We start from the raw sequence: 18,331 nt of genomic DNA, 5'->3' as shown, positions 1-18,331 counted from the left end.
GGTGGAAGCATTGCCCAGGGCTCTTTTTATGTTTTCTTGTATGTGTGTATGTCTGGCATGTTTCGGTGGTATGTAGCAGGTGGCTTGTGCCGTTTGCTTCGGAACAGCAAAGCGATGGCCTACATTAATAGACAGAACGCCGGTAGAGAGCACGTGCGTCGCGTTTTGATGGGTATGGGCCTACATATTTGCTTTTCCCCCAAATGTTGTTAACGATGGAAAGCACCATGTGATAAGATTTTTGTTGTTGTAATATATCATTGCTCTCCTAATAATTCATTAAATCAATTGTTATATTTCTCACTGTCAACTGCATAGATACAAAAAAGGAAAGAAATTAACTGTGCCTAATCGTGTGATAGCTTACATCATGAGAGTGGGAAGATAAGTTTTCACTCATACTCTCTCTCTCTCTCTCTCTCTAGTTGTTTGTGTGTGTTTGTTATTTATCAGTCCAAAAGATTTAATTTTAATATTTAAATTATCATTTAGCATCCACCAAGAGCTGATGAAGCATTCCCACACATTGTACATTTCTTTAATTTATCAACAACACTAACTATCTAACCGTGAACACCGTTTACGCTATACCTCTAAACACTTTTTATTGATTAAAGAATGGTGTAAAGGTCTTTGCGCTAGCGAACACACAACTCGATCTACCTTTTTCCTTGGCCATCGGTTTCTGCTTGGCTTTCTGGCAGGGTTGCCTTTATCATAAACATGAGCGTTGTTTCCGATCCATTCACCATGCTATATGTTGTGCCTGTTCGATGGTGCAGAAGGTTCATAACGTTAGAGGTATAAACAGCGAAACAAAGCAAAGCTTAACCCGCAATGCGATATACTTACTCGGTGGAATCATTAAGAAATCGCCTCCAACAACGTTCACCTCGTACCCATTAATGATGAACTTAAGCGCGCCACTGAGTATGAGAAATTTCTGCAAAATCACAATAGAAACATTATATCAATTATCTGATTCAAACCTTCCTCCCCCTTGCACCCTACCTACCAGCGAACAATGCTTTGTAAATGTGGTTTTCTTTGTCACGTTGGGCAGAACCCGCAAAAAGCCGAAATTGTCCTTGTTCGAGTAGACGTAGAACGAATACTCGATGCCTTTGCACCGCTGGAACGCTAGATGCTCGAGGGACAGATGGGTGAAGCCCTGCAGTTCGACGTTCGGCAAGCCAGCCGCACGGTTCTGCCGGTTTTCCATCAGCACCATCATCCAGTCCATCATTTTGCGCTTCTCCGCCAGCATATCCGCACCGGAGAAGGAAGCGGATGGGGAGGAGGAGGAGGACGATGCAGCAGTTGTATTCGGTGGTGCGGCAGCGGAAGCAGTACGATCGGCTTTAGATGACGATTGTTTTGAGGGATTCGAAACTTCCGATCGTTCATTTGCTTCGACCGTGTTCGTAGCATCGTCGTTCTGTTTGAAAAGGGACAAAAGGAAGAATGGTTTGAAATTTAGCGCTACCGGAAAACTGTTGCCCAAGCCCAACATACACCTCACATACCGTCATCACCGCTGACGAAAGGCCCGAATCGCTAGATGTGCCCTGTTCTTGTTGATTGGACGCGGATAAAGAGTACGATTCCGAAGGCTCTTCGCGGCTCGCTGTTTTCCCTCCCTCCCTTGCTCCCGACGCCACCACCGGTGCGGGTGGTATGCGAAATCCGTCCGAATCAAACCTTTCCTCCTTCTGATTGACCACTTTCCGTGACCGTCCGCGTGCTTTTTTGTCCGTTTTCTCCGACGATTTCGTTGCAATTCCGCCGTCCTTTTCGTTCGATGGCTCGTGTTTTCTTTTTGCTTCCTTTTTCGAACCGCTACCCTTTTCCTTCCCCTTCTTGCCTTCTTTCTTGCTGGTCCGCTCGAACTTTTGGAAGTATTTCAACATATCCTTCATGTTCGGCATTACGTACTGCGGTGCATCGGTCCGGGCGATATCGGGATTATTGCGCAGCACCTCATCCGCCAACCGTCGGTTCCGGTGGCTTCGCCGTGGACCTTCGCTTTCAATCTGCTGCCGTATTTCGTTCGACACATCCTTCAAATACTTCTGCGCCATACCGCTCATCGGCTCGGTGGCGGCAGGCTCCGGTGAACCAGCTTCCGCGGGCGGCTTCTCCTTCTTCTTCCTCTTGGACGGTCCGGACGGTTTTAATTTTCTTTTCGGACTCGCCGCTCGCTCCACTTGCTGGGGTGGACTACACTTTTCCTCCTTCCGTTTCTCCTCCTTCGTCCGATCGCTCTTTTCACTCCGTTCTTCGTTCTGTTTCTCTCGCACTGCGAGCTCGACGGGACTATCGTACTCTTCATCCCTTTCCAATGCAACGGGGGAGGAGCGGGCAGTCGCTGCAACCTTCGGGGCCGACCGATCCGGTGACTGGATGCACCTGGTAATGGTTACGTCCGATAAGCGTTTTACAAGAACAGCAAGTTCTTTAACCGACTGCTGCTTTTGCTTTGATTGTACCCGTTGTTCCTGGGAATCGACGAGCTCTTGCGTCAGAGGCAGCGGTACTGGTGATGGTATAGGTTGACGCTCTTCGTCCTCCGGCATCCTATCGGCAGGTTCCTGCACAAACAGCTTACGCCGTTCCTTCCGCTGTTTGGCCTTTGGCCCTTCCTGAGAGCAAGTGTTTTCGACCGTTTGAAAGTAAATTTCCGTATCAGCGTCCACCTTCGATTTGGTGGCGCGCCGCTTCGGCGGATTGCAGATAGTGATACGCCGCTCCATCCCTGCATCGCCCCCCGGTTTCGGTTCGAGAAGCTCGGAATTTACTTTGCTGTGTATCATATCGACCGTCTGTATCATGTCCAGCGGCACATGATCGTGCGGTGAGTTTACGCTGACCAAGCGCTCGGAATGTTGAGGTACTGGCAGTGTTGTATTACCAACCGGTTGAGGCAGTGACAGTTTCGACTGCTTTGGCGACGGTACAGCCGTGATCAACACACGCAAATTGTCCTGCTTGCGTTTACGCGATGAGTCCGAATCGCTCGAGCCCGGTGACGCTTGGTTGTTTGGCTCCTCCTGGTCAGTAGGCAGTCGACTGTCGCTATCGTTGGCTGTGTCGTTATCGCAGAAGGCGGACGGTGGTTCCAGAATATCCATCACGACCGTCCGCGGCGTGGCCACGTTTGTGATGGCAAGCGTTTCCGTGATCGTTCTGTGCGCTGTTTCGCCTTCGCCAGCCTCACCTTGCTCATGGTCTACCTCCATCGGAGATGTTGCTCCCTCGTCCCAGTCGTCCATGATCATGTTGATGGTGTTTCTGTTGGTACGATTGTTGCACGCTTTCGCCGATGAGCGAGAAAGCTGTCGATCCGGGCGTGTAGGATGATCACCAGCCGATGGCGGTCGTGTGGGCGAACGTGCGACATTCTCGGTGGATCTGGAGGGAGATTCAGGTTCGTTGCTTCCACCACCATCATCATCAAACGCGTTCGAACGACCCTGTCCAAACAATCGCCGGGAATGTTGAGCATTTTCGGTATCTTTGTGTGCACTGGTTTCGATGCCAGCTGACCTTTGGCGTTGGTTCTGTGCTGGTTCAGGGCCATTCGATGGGTTTCTTTTGCTTGGACTGGTAGCCTGTTGCACATGTTGCCTGTTCGATGATCTGGTAGGAGAAACGGGCATCTGCTCGGGTCTGTTCGATGACCTAGTAGGAGAAACGGACGCTGGCTCAGGCCTGTTAGTCGACCTGGTAGGAGAAACGGGCGCTGGCTCAGGCCTGTTAGACGACCTGGTAGGAGAAACGGGCGTATTCGATTCAAGTCTGTTCGATGACCTAGTTGGAGAAACAGGTGCCGGCTCAAACCTGTTAGACGATCTGGTAGGAGAGTTGGGCGCCAGCTCGGGTCTGTTTGAAGATCTAGTAGGAGAAACGGGCGCCGTCTCTAGCCTCTTCGATGACCTGGTAGGAGAAACGGGCGCCGGCTCTTGCTCGAAATCGAACGTGAGTCGGGATCGCTGAAGTGTCACACCCCGATCCGATGTTCGCGACCTGTAAACACCTTGATTCGCCTGCTCTTCGTCACTCTCGTCCGATGTAATCTGCGCATCGTCAGGTGAGACCCGGGGCGAAATTTCACGCACTACGGTTAACTTCTCGCTAAAGCTCACACGATTCCTAGGCGAAGGGACATGGTTTCCGAGCCCGTTTTTGAGAATGCTGCGGCGGGATGGCGTCAAAGCACTGTCCCGATCATCAAGCGAAGCATTCAACAGTTTAACCAGCGGCACCGCCCTGATATGCTCGCGATACGCCAACGAAAGGCCACTGAGCGGTGTGCATGGTTGACGGGGTGATCGACGCACCGGGCTCGGAGTTTCCGGTATAACGACCGACGCATTCTGTTCCCGGGGTGGAGTGTTTTCACGACCATTTTGTTGCCCCGTCCCGTCCGGCACGTCTTGAGTGGCAGGGACCGGCGTCTGTATGGTAGCCGGTCCTACCTGCGCTCCTTGTTCTCCCCGGTAACTGTTTCGCGCTGGGCGGTGAGTTGGCGTCCCCGGTACCTGTTCATCTAGGATAGGGGAAATCGTTTCCCGGAAGTTGAGCAAATTTTGCCCCTTTCGATTAGCATGTTCGCCCGCGATCGGGGTGCTCGACGCCAGATGGCTCGCATGTCGTAAGGCTTCAAATTTCATATCATTGCTTCGCTTGTATTGCTGTAACAAGAGTTGCTTTTGAAGGTTTGTGGCGGGTTTTAGCGAAACATACGGGCTTACGTGTACCGTGCTCTTGCGTGTGGGACTAGTTACAATCGTTGATCGCGCGTTTTCTGCACCGGTACGCACCGGCGATAGGGCCACCGATAGTCGAGCGGGAGTGATAAAGGAAGACACGCGGTTCTCGACCGACAGATCTGCCAACGGTTGAATCAGTGCACCGCTGCTGCTTGCCGGAGGAGAAGTAGGAGCAGCAGCAGGAGCAGCTGCTGCTGTTGCTGCTGCTGCTTCTGGGCTGCGTGCGGTTGGCAATTCCCTGCGGTTGCTGTTGCCTGCTTGCGGCACTGTAACGGGCTGCACATGATCCAACCGGAAGTGGAACGAATTATCCGACCCATCGTACAGCCGCGCTCTGGCACCGCCGCGCTTGCGCCGGAGATATTCCAAAATCTTCTGCCCGTTCGAGTCGTCCATCGCCGTCTCGCGTAACAATTCGTCAACATCCGACAGCCGGAGATCGGGAACGCTACAAAAGCAAAAAAAAGGGGACAACTGGTACCGAACTTCTTGTGCTATCGACGTGAACAACTTACTTTGCCATAAAATATGCCATGGTTGCTCCTTGCTTTGATCCAGCCACAACTGGCTAGCGTTTTGTATCACCTATTATTAACACTCGCGGCAGTTCCAAGCGCAATTTCGCCGACGAGGACGCGTCTGTCCCGTGGCACACAAATATATCTGGTTTATCGTGTCTGTATCACAATGTCCCCGCGTACACTTACAACCGCAGCACCTAATCGTTCAGCTATAGCCATGAAAACTAGATTCCATCACGGTGCGTGCGAATGTTTGCTCACATAACAGGAAAAAACACAAACTTGGCTGAATGTTGGCGTTGGCTTTGCCTTCTCTTGCGTTCGTTACAAATTGTCGTTATGAAAATGCAAACTGACAGGTCGGGTGGAAATGTGTCAAACGGCCGCACAGGGTGGTTGATGTATGAACATCTGGCGAATACTTTGGGATTACAATTTTTATGAAGAATACCCTTGATGAGAGAAATATTTATGTGCTTTATTTGTTAAATTGTTTCTTATCATTAAAAATAAATAGTTATTGTGCTATCCGATCTGAAATAAACAATTATGAATCACTTGCTAGCAGAAAACGTTGAAATATTTCAAACGACATCATGGCGGACGGGCGAAAACATTTCAAATTTAATTTTGACCGTTTTTATTTCTTTGTATAAAGAAGCATTGTTTACCAAGGCATAAATTTGTATTCATTACATACTAATTCAATTGATTTGTATGCAAAATAAGTTATAAATCTCACGCCGACGTTTCTCATATGCTTTGGGCTTACAACAGGAAGTTGTAAAATTCCAAACTCACACTCATTTGGCAATTCGATGCATTTATTTGTTTCATGCTCGGTTCAATGCTTTACGATGAATGCTAGCTACTGGCTTTCGCTGGCACACGATGCACAAGGAGCAAACACACCGCACAAAGGAAACACACAAATGAACAGAGGGAAAATGCAAACCCATTCCCGCCCGGTAACTGTTGCGCAGTACCGAGGAAACGGCAAACGATTTCGATACGATTAACGTTCTATACCGACTAGCGTACAAGTACTGGGATAACAAACAAAACGATCCTAAAGCCTACGCACAGTGCAACGATTCCGAGCAGTGATGAAAATGAAAAGACGAGTAGTAGTGAAGAAAATAAAACGAAGTTCCTTTCCACCTGGACACATGACGCCATCGAACGATTTTGCATGTCGGATGAATCTGAGAAGCAATGCCTGGGAGGTTGAGTTTCAACAGGGGACAAGGGAAAATAGAACAACATAATCCACGCTCTCTCTCTCTCTCTTTCTCTCTCTCTCTCTCTCTCTCTTTCTCTCTCTCTCTCTCTCTCTCTTTCTCTCTCTCTCTCTCTATCTCTCTCCTTTCTCTCTCTATCTTTCTCTCTCTCTCTATCGCTCTCCTTTCTCTCTCTCTATCTCTTTCTCTCGCTACATACTACCCAAGCGCACTAAAACTCGCTAAATGCGCCCATCCCGTAATCATACACCCGACGACCCCCGTATGGTCCCTAACCGGTATGATGATGAAGTTGATGGCGCTTAGTTTACTTTGGTTTTGGCTACCGTCATGCGACACACGAAACCGTACAGCCTCGGGAAGTGGAAGATGGCAAAGTAGACCGCCGACAGGTAGGCAGCAATCATGAACGTCAGGAAGAGATCGAACACGGCCGGCTTCACGTTGTAGATGTTGAGCAGCGCGTCACGATCGTCGTACAGCATAAAGTCCGGTTCGCGGGCGTCCGGCTTCTCGTACGTAACCTTCACGTTGCGCAGGTACTTTTCGAACGCGTACTTCAGATCGTTGTTCTGCTGCGTCGAGCGGATGTTAAGCCAGGGTTTAATCTGCTCCCGGCTGATGGCCATCGAGCCGGTGAAGATCTCACCGGCGGCACCGTCGTCGGCCGGCACGTTGTAGATATGGCTTGCCAGCGCTTCGGCAATAATCTTCACATTACGCTCGAGCGCGTCCAGCTGCTCCTCCGCGGTGTCATCCTCGAAGATGGTGTTCCGCTGCGGGTCCTTATGGCTCTGTGGAAATGGAACAAAAACGAAACAGCAAATGAAGAAAACCCACTTCTGATCGTAAGCACGCTTTGCGTCGGTCAACAAACCTTCACATTCGACAGGGTAAAGGCAGGCATGCGCTTCATGCTGAATCGCTCGTGCTCCCAGGCCAGCAGCGTGTCGGCCAGATTGATCTTCTTGTGCACACCCTCCACGCTCACATTGCCATAGCGCTGGGCGACGGTGCGGAGCGTTTTGTAGAAGCTGTTCATCGCTGTGCCCTCCTTCGGCGGTTTCGACACGTGCATGTAGATGTTTTCGTTCGCCAGCAGCTTGCCGATCGTGTCGAGGCACACGACAAACTCCGCATGCTGTATCTGCACATTCTCGTCCAGGTTCGAATCGAGCCACTTCTTCATGCCCTGGAAGTTGAGCAGCAGGCCCGACTCCGACACCAGAAAGATGAGCCGATACTTGGGGATGCTGGCGTGCAGCTTGCTGAACAGCTCGACCAGCGTCAGCAGTACGGCCACATCCGCATTGCTCTGCCGGGAGTTGGTCAGCCCGAACGTGTCGAGGTGTGCCGTGACAATGATCAGCGGCAGCTTGCTGTCGCCGTCGAGCGTTTTGCCCGGCTTGAGCGGGGCCAGCTCGCCCTGAATGATCGGTATCTTGGACTGCTTGTTGGCGGTATGGGACGCACCGGACACCACGATCTGGTACCCGTTGGCGGATATGGAACCGAAGATTTCGCTAAACGCGGAATCACGCTTCTGGGCGCTCTGCTTCTGGGTGCGCACGGTCGTACGCGTTACCTCATCGATGATGCCATTCAGCTTCGGGTCGTACTTGGAGAAGTACACCGGAATGGGGACATCCTGCACCATCATCGCCTGTTCGAGCAGGTGAATGTGCTACAAGAAAAAAAAAGATAAAATAGGTCGTACAGGTAAATCTGCCGTAGAAGCCTTCCAAAGCTAACCCATCGTAATCGAATTAGTACGCGCCAACTCGAAAGGTGCATGCACCTTACGGCTAATTGGTTTAGGTCGTTAGCCTCAACAAGGGCCGCGCTACTACGAAAGCTAACGGGAGCCATCCTTTACCTGCTTGTCCTCCAAGCTCAGGGCGGCCGTATCTTCCGGCAGCAGAACCACCAGACCGCCCGCCTTGGCACGGATTTCCCGGAAGTGGTCGATGGTCATGTCCTGCAACCGGGTCAACACACAATGCCGGGACGTCTGCCAGGTGTAGAGGGATTTGGCTTCCAGGTTCAATGCTGACGCGCGGCAACCTAAAACACAGACAGGAGACCAATATCAACACCAGGCCTCACAGCATACTGTGTGCAGCACCGCGATAGTCGTTAACGCTAATCAACCACGAATTAAGGGCACGGGCCCTAACCTCAACAGCGAATGCACAACACCGGGCGAAAGGGCAGCGCGACACCCTCGGCTGCTTACCGTAAGCGACACCGTGCACATCGTACTGTGACATCCGCTGAACGCCAAACTCGCTCGCGGCCAGCACCGGATTCGACGAGCAGATGATCAATATCGGCAGCGTGATGAGCAGATAGTACGGCAGCCCGCCGCGAAACAGGTCCGCAAAATTGTCCGCTTCTTCAAACATCTTCACCGCTGCAGTGTCGTAATTCGGGCCTACCGGGAGATTGTCACACCGCTGCCGGAGGGGGGCAGAAGGAAGAAAACTAACTGGGCTCGAGTTCCAAGGCCAGATGGCAAACGGCACGGAACGGCACAGCAGAAACCTGCGCTCGCGGTAATCGTTGCAAGCCAAATGTGGCCGGTTGTTTTCCCTTTTCAGTGAAGAAAGTGCGAAAGAAAAAACCCCGTGTGTGTCGTTGAGAAAAATTACGGGACCAATTGCCCAATACAAATGCACACCGACAGTGACAGCTGCGGGAGAAAAATGAAAACGGGGAAGGAAACTGTCATCCCGCCGACAGCGGCTACTTTGACAGCGCTCGCAGGCGTTTTCAAAATTACGGTTGAGATATGAATTGCGGGAGATGGTTTATTATTAAATTTCAATTATAATTTTAAAGCGAACGGTACATGAAATTTGTTGTGGAGGTATACTCAAGGATCGATTGTTAGCTAGTTAAATAAAGATATATTAAAATAATTATAAAAAAGGAAGACCAGATTGTTTCTTTTATTGACTCATTTAGTTGATTTAAAAGTTATCCATGAACTAAAATGGTGCAAACAGCTATCAAAGATTGTTTTTATTCAAATAGCCCACGCTCACGCCCACCACTGTACCGGCAGGCCCGATTGTTTGTAATTGTGACCAGGACCGCGTATTTGCACACCACGGTTGCCTTGGTGATACCAACTAAACAAACGTTTCCATGTTTACATGCTTAATTTCCACCTGGCGAGTCCTTCCAGCGGTCCGGTACGATGCAGTCGAGCGTTACCCTTCCAGTGGGTCAATACGTGCTGTGGTCCGTGCGAGTGAATCCTTCGAACCCTCCCCGGCAGCGGTAGTGCAGGTGAAAGTGAAAGCCCTTGCGGAAGCCCAGCGAACGTGTACCATGCCCGATAGGAGCGTTCGCTGAGCGAGTGCAAAATGGTAGTTTCTGTGCGTGAACGATTGATCATTCAGTATGTGGCAATGCTTAGGAACGTGCTGCTTTTGATAGCTGTCTCGTGCAGTGATCTGGCCGTCCGGGCTAGTGCGGACTTTTACAACTCGAACGATGTGCAGCTGTACGCCACGCCCGACGACTGCCGGGCCAACGAGTACTACGATCTGTTCGCCTTCAAGTGTGGCTTGTGTGACGACGGGCTCCATCTGGTTCCGGCCAAAGACAGTGAGTATGTCCCATGGGGCGGGTTTAAACTTTTCAACCGCAAATAACCTCCTATCGATTTAACAAATAAACTCCATCCCATCCGCCATTCCACAAGCTCCAAACTGCACTACTTGTGTTAATCCTACCTACGGGTCTGCTAACGTACACCATCTCAACTGTCCAATACATTCCAGAACTGTCCTGCACGTGCAACGACCAAGCCGTTGCAGTCCGTGACCATGACAGTGTCCTTCAGCGACCCGTGTGCCAGAACGTTAGCGACTTCTTTGCCCAGTTCCCCGCCACCGAGCGGCTCGACACGGTCAACTACTGCAAAACGATCCAGGTAGGCATCGTCAATACGACCAAATCCAGCCGGAGCGTATATCAACGGCGCCGCACCTTTCCGCCGGGCCGCGACGAGCGTGCCGTTTGCGAGTGTGACCTAAAGGCGAACGTGCTGTACATCGAGCCGGGCGATGGATGGCCGCCGGGTGATCCGCGTGGTGCTCATAACTTTTGCATACCGCTGTCACTGCTGCGCGACGTGCAGCACTATCCCGCCTTCAGCCTGAACCGATTGCTGCACCAGAACCGGCAGAACGCGAACGTGTACAGGGATGTGAAGTACCTAATAGTGTTTTGTCATGTGATGCGAAGCGTGCGACACTGCCAGCAGCTGGCGAATCTGTGCGTGCTCAGCTTCTACAGCCTGGAGCGCCATTCGCCGTGTGCCATTTTCTACACGTACCAAACGTACGACCTGGCCGCACTCGGAGCGTCGGGTGTGCCGAATGCCGGCAGTATGCCGAGCGTGGTCAGCGCCAGCCAAAGCTATCTGACCGGTGAGGGTGGGGCCGGTGGTGGTGGAGGGACCCTGCCCAAGCTGGGACCCGAAACGGTCCGGCCGGGGCTGTTCTATCGGCGCGGCAAGTACGTCAGCGAACTGTTGGAGAAATTTCTCGACTACAGCTACGACAGCGATGCGAACAATCGGGTAAGTTGGTTATGCCATTTCTTCAGTGGTAGTGGTCACTACTTTAGTGCCACAAATTATGGTCTGCTTCCGGCATTGCGGATGGACAGAACGTCCCCTATCCCCTTTCTCCCGTCTATTGATCGTAGTGGTTTTAATAATCCTTTTCCTCGCACGAGCAGCTTGTGTCCATTCGGTTGCGTGACATTTTCCTAACCAAGGAACTAAGCATAAACGGTAGTGCCCTCTCGCCGCCGAAGTAGACGGCATAATGTTGTTTTTTGGGGACAAACATGCTACTCATTAGCGAAAGAAAAAGTGTTTGGGGCGATAATGTATGCGCTATGATTAATTTTAACTGTAGCCGGGGCGGGTCAACCCCGGGGCACCAGAGTTTGAAGTGGGTCAAAATGAAAGACCTGCAGAAGGGGGGGAGAACGTCGGTAAAAAACCGGGTCGTGCACAGAATATGTATCCGATTTTTTGTAGGATATGTCCTGGAAATGGAGATTAACTTTTACGTTCAGAAGAGGTGAAGAAACTTTGAGCTCGGTATGACCCAGTTCTTAGTGTTTCCTGTCAGTAGCCACTATTTGGCGCAATTTACTATGTAGCACAGCTTTCCCCCATTTACAAAAGCAGAGTATAGAATTATGAAACGGTAATCGAGATATTTATCGAGATGTAATTTCAACCTTTCACTGATAAATGGATTAACCCTACACCGGTCAAGTGCAGCGTAAGTGCTGCTGTGCGTGATGCCCCGTGTGTGCTGGGTAAATGTTTTTACCACCATCGAAGGTCACCCCCACTAACTGATCCTCTTCAATATTTAATCGACCCTATATGTCCCATTCATGAGGAAATCATGGAATGGAATGAAAAACATGCCATGCTTTTCCACATGGCAAAAGGAACACTAAGTCCGTAGGCTAAGCGTTGCAGCAAAATAAGGGTACCTTCGGTTGTTTGGATGGTTCCCAGTGGTTACTAGGAGCAAATATTTGACATTGGTTACGCGTTGAATTTGCCTGCCTGAGGTCGTCGATGTTGTGTTGCATCCATATCGACGAACGAAAGGCATGTTGGTGTTGGTTCGGGTTGTTCCGGTTATGCCAATCAAGGTGTTCTTAATATTAGCTAACATTGTACGAAGAGTTGAAATGGGGAGGGTAAAATGCATTAGTCTACTTTTTTGTATTAGTTAGTTTTTTGTATAGTTGATGTGGCGAGGATCAATAATAGGAAGAAAGGAAACCTTACGCCTTACCTGGAACGCCAACTCCTTAGGCATTTTATTATCTGGATCATTAAATCTCGGCTGTAACCTTTTATGCCCGCCTCTAAGTGCACCGTCCAGTACCTTTGCCTGTTACTTGTCGTTCTTCATTTTTGTTGCTGCACCCTGATATCCTTGAACACGAATATGCAAATGTCGCCACACGAACCGCCACCCCACAAAACCATTCGCACTTGCACACACACGCACGCACGCAAACTCATAGACCTTTTGGAGGCATTGGTTCCCTTTCGCCTAAAGTTTCCTGATTGATTACCATCGGTCGTTTCAGCTAAACAACACGCTCAATTTCACCCTAGCAGGCTACGATTTGTCTGGCCATTTGCGACAGTTTCGCGAAATGCGCTTTGCCGATCTGAACCTTTGCGAACGGTACGACGTCAGCCAGGAGCAGCGGATACCCTTCGGACAAAGCTATTACCGCAAATGTGCACTCAGCGTTAACCGACTTGTTGAGGACTTCCGGGCGGTCGAGTTCCTGTCGCTTTACGTGAGCTACTACGAGCAACGGGTGCGACTGATGCGTTCGGTTCCCATACTGATCGAGAATGCGTTTACGCAGAACACTGACCCAGAACCGGATCGATGGCAACTGGTGAAACGGTTTCTGCTCGTAGACACCGTGTCTGGGCTGAATGAACTTCACAAACCGAAGCTGTATGGAGAGATTGATGTAAAGAATCAATTCTTCTTTTTACGCTACGCGAAGAAGATTGAGCTCGAGTTTAAGCTACATCCGGATCATGGCAAACACCCAAACCGCATCTCCATACCGCTGGTGCGAGTGGAATATGCACTGCTCAACACATCTGCGGCCGGACAGGGGGCACTCACGGGTAGTACGGTTGAGTTTGAGTTTCGAGTTACGTTCACCAAGGCATACAGTTACGCTTCTTTGCTGGAGGTACATAAAGTCGTCTCCCAATGGACTTGGAATACTTACAGTAACTTGTTGAGCGCATTTTTGTTTCCACAGATTCTGCTACCAATATTCATACTGCTCGCGTTTTCAATGAGCGTCTTTCAATCGTACTGCTACAAACTGCGCCAAAGCAAGCAGTACTACGATATGGAGATCTTTTGGAACTTCTTCATCTATCTGGGCTCGTACCTCGGGACGGCATTCCTGATCGTGCTGGGAGTTATTGTGCTGCATGTACTATTCACCTACAAAACGCAAAGCACGGTACATTTGTTACTTCCGCTCGAGGTTCAGAATCTGGTGGAGGTGTTCATCTACGTTGGATTTGCTTTAAAGGTGAGATAGAGCTGAAGATTACTGGCGCAATACGCATGGTACTACTAACGTTTCTTATCCTTCAGCTCATAAAGTTGATGCGTGTGTTTTTCTACATGGCCAACGTAGACATCTTCTTCATTGATTGGGAGAGGCCCAAGATATTCGACATCAGCACGATGGGGCAGCGGTTGCACCAGCTAGACACACCATCCATTGCATCGAGCACGAATGTGAGTTGGATGGGATCCATACTATTCGTCGTACCGATAATCGGATGACCCATATTTGCCCTTCTTTTAGACCAAACCCAGCTCGCATGATAGTGTGTCGGCGTGGCGAAACTACTTCATCGCCAACGAATGGCAGGAGCTGGCAACGAAGCGCAAGATATCCATGTTTGCCCATATCGTCCTGCTGGCGCTTGCATTTGTGATATTAGGCTTCGAAAATTGGGCTTCCAATGCGTTCGATTTGCATCTGCATCGAAACAGCGAACATCTAGGCGAGCGGGACAAAATGCTCCTGATCGCGGTTGGCATACTAATCTACACCACCGTGTACGTTGCCCAACGGTTGTACAATTTTCTAATACACGATCGTTTCATCGAAAATGCCATCCAACAGTTTATCGATGTGGCGTCGATTGCAAACATTTCCGTGTTCATACTGAGCATGGAATCGTATGGATACTACATCCACGGCCGATCCCCACACGGGTTCTCCGATACCGACATGTGCTCGATGATAATGCAGTTCAAGCGCGAGGAAGATAATCTGTGCGGCAATCGTGGCCTCCTGCCCGGATCCGAACAACAGACGTACTCCATTCTGGTGCCAAAGAATCTGCGCCTGTTTTACGACAAGTTGATTACGCCGTTACGAAACTCGTCCTCGCTCGGGCCGCATCAGCATCTGAATCGGCCGCAGCTGATCGGGAGCGCCAAGATGAGCGCTAGCGAGGTGTTTACCAGTCCGGGTGGGGGTCGGCTCGAGTACAATTTTGAGCGGACCATACTGACGTACTACAATGTGAATCGCTTCTTTGCCGCATTTGTCGATCATGTATGTAAATGCAAAGAATTCGCAAGAACTGGTTCATATTAACATGTTGGTGTTTGTTTTCCAGGCTCTCAAGGATCTTGACTATATTATCCAAGAGCGCACCATTCTGGAGAATATCTTAAATTGCGAATTCCAGAATTACATTACAGAAAGTAAGTTAAAAGAGTCGCCATTCAGAAGTAGCACTACTCAATTCCCATTTTCTATCGTTCGCCAACAGACAAAGGTGTTTTCTACATCGACAACGGACACTCATTCGACCAAATTCTGTTCAACGGCAATGAGAGCATTTTCTTCCAGGTCGAGTTGTTGCTGTTTTGTTGTGTCGTGCTGCTGACTGGGAACTATTTGCTGGGCATCGTGGTGATCGGGATCGTTTACAAGTGTTTCGAGGTGGTTATGAACTATGTGCTTAAGAATAATCTAGCGAAGAAAACGCTGATCGATAAACGCTTTTTGATATAAAATAGGGCACATTGAAAGTAAATTTCAATTAAGTTTCTCAGCAGAACAATAATAAAGATATTCATCAGTGATTTTACAAAATGAAATGTTTTATGGTTGTATTTTTGGCGTGCAGATGGCGCTGTGCGCTCAAATGTCATTCACCGATGCCTACTGTCAAGTCGTCATTGGCAGGGATTTGTTATGATAGCTGGCGTACATTTTGCGGCATCGTTGGTTTGCGGCAATTTCTGCTAAAATTAAAAGGCCCGGAAAATGTCTTCTCAAATTCAATCCGTTCATACGCCATCGGTATCGCTGAGTAAATACAGGGACCAACATTTCAAGGTAAGGCTCGCTCACGGTAAGGGACCGTCGCACGTGCTTACACAGCCGCTTGAGCAATCTCGCTTGCAATTGGTGCAATTGTTTATCGTTGTCTCTCCCATGCTTTTAGGGCTCCCGGCATGAACAGGAAAAGCTCCTGCGCGTTTCCTCCACCCTGTACGTGGGTAATCTTTCGTTCTACACCACGGAGGAGCAGATCCACGAGCTGTTTTCGCGCTGCGGTGATGTGCGGCGCATCATTATGGGGCTGGACAAATTCAAGAAGACGCCGTGCGGCTTCTGCTTCGTCGAGTACTATTCACGGTTAGACGCGGAAAGTGCGATGCGATACATCAACGGTACGCGGTTGGACGATCGAATCGTGCGCGTCGATTGGGACGCCGGTTTCATCGAGGGCCGACAGTACGGACGGGGCAAGACGGGTGGCCAGGTGCGCGACGAGTACCGGCAGGATCATGATCTGGGCCGGGGCGGTTACGGCAAGATGGTCCAGATGGGACAGCTGGGTGCACCGTCCATGCGCGAGTAGAGCACGTGCCAATCGGCCAACGGTACAGCCGGAGCTAGGGCGATAAGGTTATATTGTAAATTCCTCATAAGCGTATATTTAAGTAAACGAAATCATTTTCTACAACCGGAGCTGCATGTGCATGTTGTGTGTGTGCTTTTACAGTTCTGTCTTGGCGGGTGACAGTGAGGGTCCTTTTTTTGGTTTCGATTTGCTTTTTTTCTTCGGCTTGGCAGATTCCGTCTGTTGTGCTCCCTCTCGGTACGGGTTCACGTACTCTGGCGTTCGCTGGTCCTCGTTAATTTCTTGATTGAGCAGCCCAAGCAGTTCGATGGATTTCTCGTCCAATATTTTCACGAACGTTTTCGTGTAGTTCAGCGCATCCGTCATGAGGGTGCGCCAGTCGGAAACGCCCTTCAGTATGCGATAGGACATGTCCGGGAAGTGTAATACCATCTCACCGAACAGGCAGGTGTTTTCGAGAAACTGTGCCAGCGCATTGATCAGTTCCTGAAGTTTGGGAAATTCCGATTCGGCCGTAATTTGGTTGCCCCTCAGTTTGCCTCCTTCCTCGCGGATTATCTGAAATGCGTGTGTGGGTAAAGCGGTTAGCATGAGTTTTTCCAACCCAATGGGAGCTAAATACACGCACCCGTAGGATTTCATCGATTCCTAGCTTCATGAGTTTGTACCGTTTGCTGTAATCTTCGATCGATTGTAGATGGTTCACCAGTAGCTTATGTTCCTCCCGCTTCCGTACGAATATGTTCGCGTCTGCAATGAAGCTAGTTAAGGAAAAAAAACTCCAATTGTTCGCACAACGATAAGCCAAATTGGATAGATAACGCGTGGCCAGAAAAAAAGCACTGACGTGTCCTTTTAGTGTAACGAAGGAACGTACACTGCTTTCAGCCAACAATCGCTCATTGAAAAGGATACAAACTTTCTCGTTGATTATTTTACCCAGATCGAGCTCCGGTACTTTCTCAACGTCTTTCGCGTGCACAGGATGTGGGAAAGTGTTTTTCTCCAGCCCGGAAAACTCGGCAAAGGTTGAGGTTAGGAAGAGTATGAATAAACAATCCACCGAGGAGTACGTTTTCCGAGCCATTCTGTGAATGTAATTGGACGATGTTTGGCTTCACTTTTTAAACCCTAACGATGGTGGTGATACGATAATTTAGGAGTTTTTTTTTCTTTGCTGTTGCTGCACTGTTTATGATCGTGCCGCAAACCGTGTTGCTTTCAAACTGCTTTTGAGGTAAACAAAGCACATCGGGGGGTTGCATGGACAAGGTAGAGGACATCGTTGTAAATAAACACGTTGCAATTCATTTTTAAGTATTGATGTGGAGGTGGAATTTGAAGGCACCCTGAATCATTGGATTATGTGCAAATTAAATACATATTTTTTGATAATGTTCTTGATGTTTATTTGCCAGTTTTGTTGAATTCATTTTTTCTAACTGGATTTTTTGTACGGCAGCGCCATCTAGTGTAAAACAAATGAGTTGTAGCACACGTGGGACGCGCAATATGGTCAATGCGGATGTTCGGATGGTCAGAAAAAGTGTTTAAATATTTATGTTTTATGCTGCCCACACAACAACAACAGTTCAAATATCGTCGATAATTCCTAAACAAATAAAAAAATAAACAAACATAAAACAAATATGTGTTAAAAATGTATTAGACGTGTTAGAGTATTGGCCTAATGTCTCACATTCGGTTCCCATCCGATCCATGTCGCTAGGAAAGATTATACTGTTGTGTGGCAAAATAAATACAAACTAGTTTGTGTAAGGCTTGTGCAATTCGTTACCCAAAGAAGAAGAACACCTAACCATAATGTAACTAAAATCATCCAAAATTTTGCATCACTATAATCAATAAACCCATAAGGCACGCACTTTCAGTGAGCTATATTTTTGCAGTAGAATCATCAATGAACACAAAACCCAAAAGTCAAACATCACTGATCTACCCCAAGCGTCGATCTAGCATGCATGATCGGTACGCTGTCGTCAAATTGTTTGATTAGGATCTCCCGTAAAGATCCCATCCGACAACGGGACACAGCCCTTTTCCCTGTTGCTGGACCCAACATGTATGTGTGTGTGTGTGTGTGTGTGTGTGTGTTCATCAATTGACCAAAAGGCGTTACATTCAAATGCGAACGGTGAAGGTGTGAAAGGTGGCAGCCAATGATTAATGACATCGCGTGATAATTAATGATGTGATTTTATTGGGAAATCTTTTCCAATTGCGCCGGGTTTGGGATGGGTGGGTGGTATTTACTTGAAGGAACCGAACACGGCTGGA

At 49.1% G+C, this 18,331-nt stretch overlaps 5 protein-coding genes across 7 annotated transcripts; 2 read left to right on the top strand and 3 right to left on the bottom strand.

The window, feature by feature from the left end:
- Positions 1–272: 272 nt before the first annotated feature.
- LOC133391083 (serine/arginine repetitive matrix protein 2-like) lies at positions 273–5,647 on the bottom strand. 3 transcript variants are annotated; one of them, XM_061641325.1, is made up of 6 exons: positions 5,288–5,617; positions 3,841–5,220; positions 1,527–3,765; positions 1,016–1,438; positions 853–943; positions 273–766 (listed from the first exon to the last, which is right to left on the bottom strand). In XM_061641325.1, exons 1-6 carry the CDS (start codon positions 5,305–5,307, stop codon positions 660–662), a joined length of 4,260 nt encoding a protein of 1,419 aa, XP_061497309.1. In that variant the 5' UTR covers positions 5,308–5,617; the 3' UTR covers positions 273–659. The 3 variants fall into 3 exon arrangements, with proteins under 3 accessions (XP_061497309.1, XP_061497308.1, XP_061497306.1); XM_061641324.1 differs by having other exon boundaries at positions 1,527–3,894; positions 3,937–5,220; XM_061641322.1 differs by having other exon boundaries at positions 1,527–5,220; positions 5,288–5,647.
- Positions 5,648–6,099: 452 nt separating this feature from the next.
- Positions 6,100–9,242, bottom strand: LOC1273416 (BOS complex subunit ncln). Its single transcript, XM_312390.6, has 4 exons — positions 8,771–9,242; positions 8,411–8,598; positions 7,412–8,218; positions 6,100–7,328 (listed from the first exon to the last, which is right to left on the bottom strand). The coding sequence occupies exons 1-4, from the start codon at positions 8,937–8,939 to the stop codon at positions 6,837–6,839; spliced, it is 1,656 nt and encodes a 551-aa protein (XP_312390.4). The 5' UTR covers positions 8,940–9,242; the 3' UTR covers positions 6,100–6,836.
- Positions 9,243–9,604: 362 nt separating this feature from the next.
- LOC1273417 (meckelin) lies at positions 9,605–15,258 on the top strand. The gene is made up of 8 exons (XM_061645143.1): positions 9,605–10,149; positions 10,326–11,128; positions 12,679–13,311; positions 13,384–13,665; positions 13,731–13,877; positions 13,948–14,709; positions 14,774–14,861; positions 14,930–15,258. The coding sequence occupies exons 1-8, from the start codon at positions 9,906–9,908 to the stop codon at positions 15,172–15,174; spliced, it is 3,204 nt and encodes a 1,067-aa protein (XP_061501127.1). The 5' UTR covers positions 9,605–9,905; the 3' UTR covers positions 15,175–15,258.
- A 64-nt stretch (positions 15,259–15,322) lies between these two features.
- On the top strand, positions 15,323–16,140 carry LOC3290635 (nuclear cap-binding protein subunit 2). Its single transcript, XM_312392.5, has 2 exons — positions 15,323–15,501; positions 15,611–16,140. The coding sequence occupies exons 1-2, from the start codon at positions 15,430–15,432 to the stop codon at positions 16,028–16,030; spliced, it is 492 nt and encodes a 163-aa protein (XP_312392.3). The 5' UTR covers positions 15,323–15,429; the 3' UTR covers positions 16,031–16,140.
- Positions 16,079–17,408, bottom strand: LOC5667458 (coiled-coil domain-containing protein 134). Its single transcript, XM_001688328.3, has 3 exons — positions 16,949–17,408; positions 16,662–16,783; positions 16,079–16,591 (listed from the first exon to the last, which is right to left on the bottom strand). Exons 1-3 carry the CDS (start codon positions 17,118–17,120, stop codon positions 16,169–16,171), a joined length of 717 nt encoding a protein of 238 aa, XP_001688380.2. The 5' UTR covers positions 17,121–17,408; the 3' UTR covers positions 16,079–16,168.
- Positions 17,409–18,331: the final 923 nt, after the last annotated feature.

Source organism: Anopheles gambiae, chromosome 2 (genome assembly GCF_943734735.2).
Source record: "Anopheles gambiae chromosome 2, idAnoGambNW_F1_1, whole genome shotgun sequence".
Taxonomy (NCBI): domain Eukaryota; kingdom Metazoa; phylum Arthropoda; class Insecta; order Diptera; family Culicidae; genus Anopheles; species Anopheles gambiae.
Note: the sequence above shows the minus strand (reverse complement) of the source record. Positions and strands in the feature narration are given on the sequence as shown.

Bases quoted from the DNA above. Each gene is read 5' to 3' on its own strand.
- LOC1273416 (XM_312390.6), bottom strand. From the start codon at position 8,939: ATGTTTGAAGAAGCGGACAATTTTGCGGACCTGTTTCGCGGCGGGCTG. The intron at 8,219-8,410 runs GTAAAGGATGGC...TTTTTCTTGTAG, and splicing joins TGAGCTTGGAGGACAAGCAG to CACATTCACCTGCTCGAACA. The intron at 7,329-7,411 runs GTTTGTTGACCG...CCATTTCCACAG, and splicing joins TTACCCTGTCGAATGTGAAG to AGCCATAAGGACCCGCAGCG.
- LOC1273417 (XM_061645143.1), top strand. From the start codon at position 9,906: ATGGTAGTTTCTGTGCGTGAACGATTGATCATTCAGTATGTGGCAATG. The intron at 13,312-13,383 runs GTACATAAAGTC...TTGTTTCCACAG, and splicing joins GTTACGCTTCTTTGCTGGAG to ATTCTGCTACCAATATTCAT. The intron at 13,878-13,947 runs GTGAGTTGGATG...CCCTTCTTTTAG, and splicing joins CCATTGCATCGAGCACGAAT to ACCAAACCCAGCTCGCATGA.
- LOC5667458 (XM_001688328.3), bottom strand. From the start codon at position 17,120: ATGGCTCGGAAAACGTACTCCTCGGTGGATTGTTTATTCATACTCTTC. The intron at 16,784-16,948 runs GTATCCTTTTCA...GCTTCATTGCAG, and splicing joins AATAATCAACGAGAAAGTTT to ACGCGAACATATTCGTACGG. The intron at 16,592-16,661 runs GTGCGTGTATTT...CACGCATTTCAG, and splicing joins GAATCGATGAAATCCTACGG to ATAATCCGCGAGGAAGGAGG.
- LOC133391083 (XM_061641322.1), bottom strand. From the start codon at position 5,307: ATGGCATATTTTATGGCAAA. The intron at 5,221-5,287 runs GTAAGTTGTTCA...TTGCTTTTGTAG, and splicing joins ATGGCATATTTTATGGCAAA to CGTTCCCGATCTCCGGCTGT. The intron at 767-852 runs GTAAGTATATCG...ACCATCGAACAG, and splicing joins TTTCTTAATGATTCCACCGA to GCACAACATATAGCATGGTG.
- LOC3290635 (XM_312392.5), top strand. From the start codon at position 15,430: ATGTCTTCTCAAATTCAATCCGTTCATACGCCATCGGTATCGCTGAGT. The intron at 15,502-15,610 runs GTAAGGCTCGCT...CCATGCTTTTAG, and splicing joins ACAGGGACCAACATTTCAAG to GGCTCCCGGCATGAACAGGA.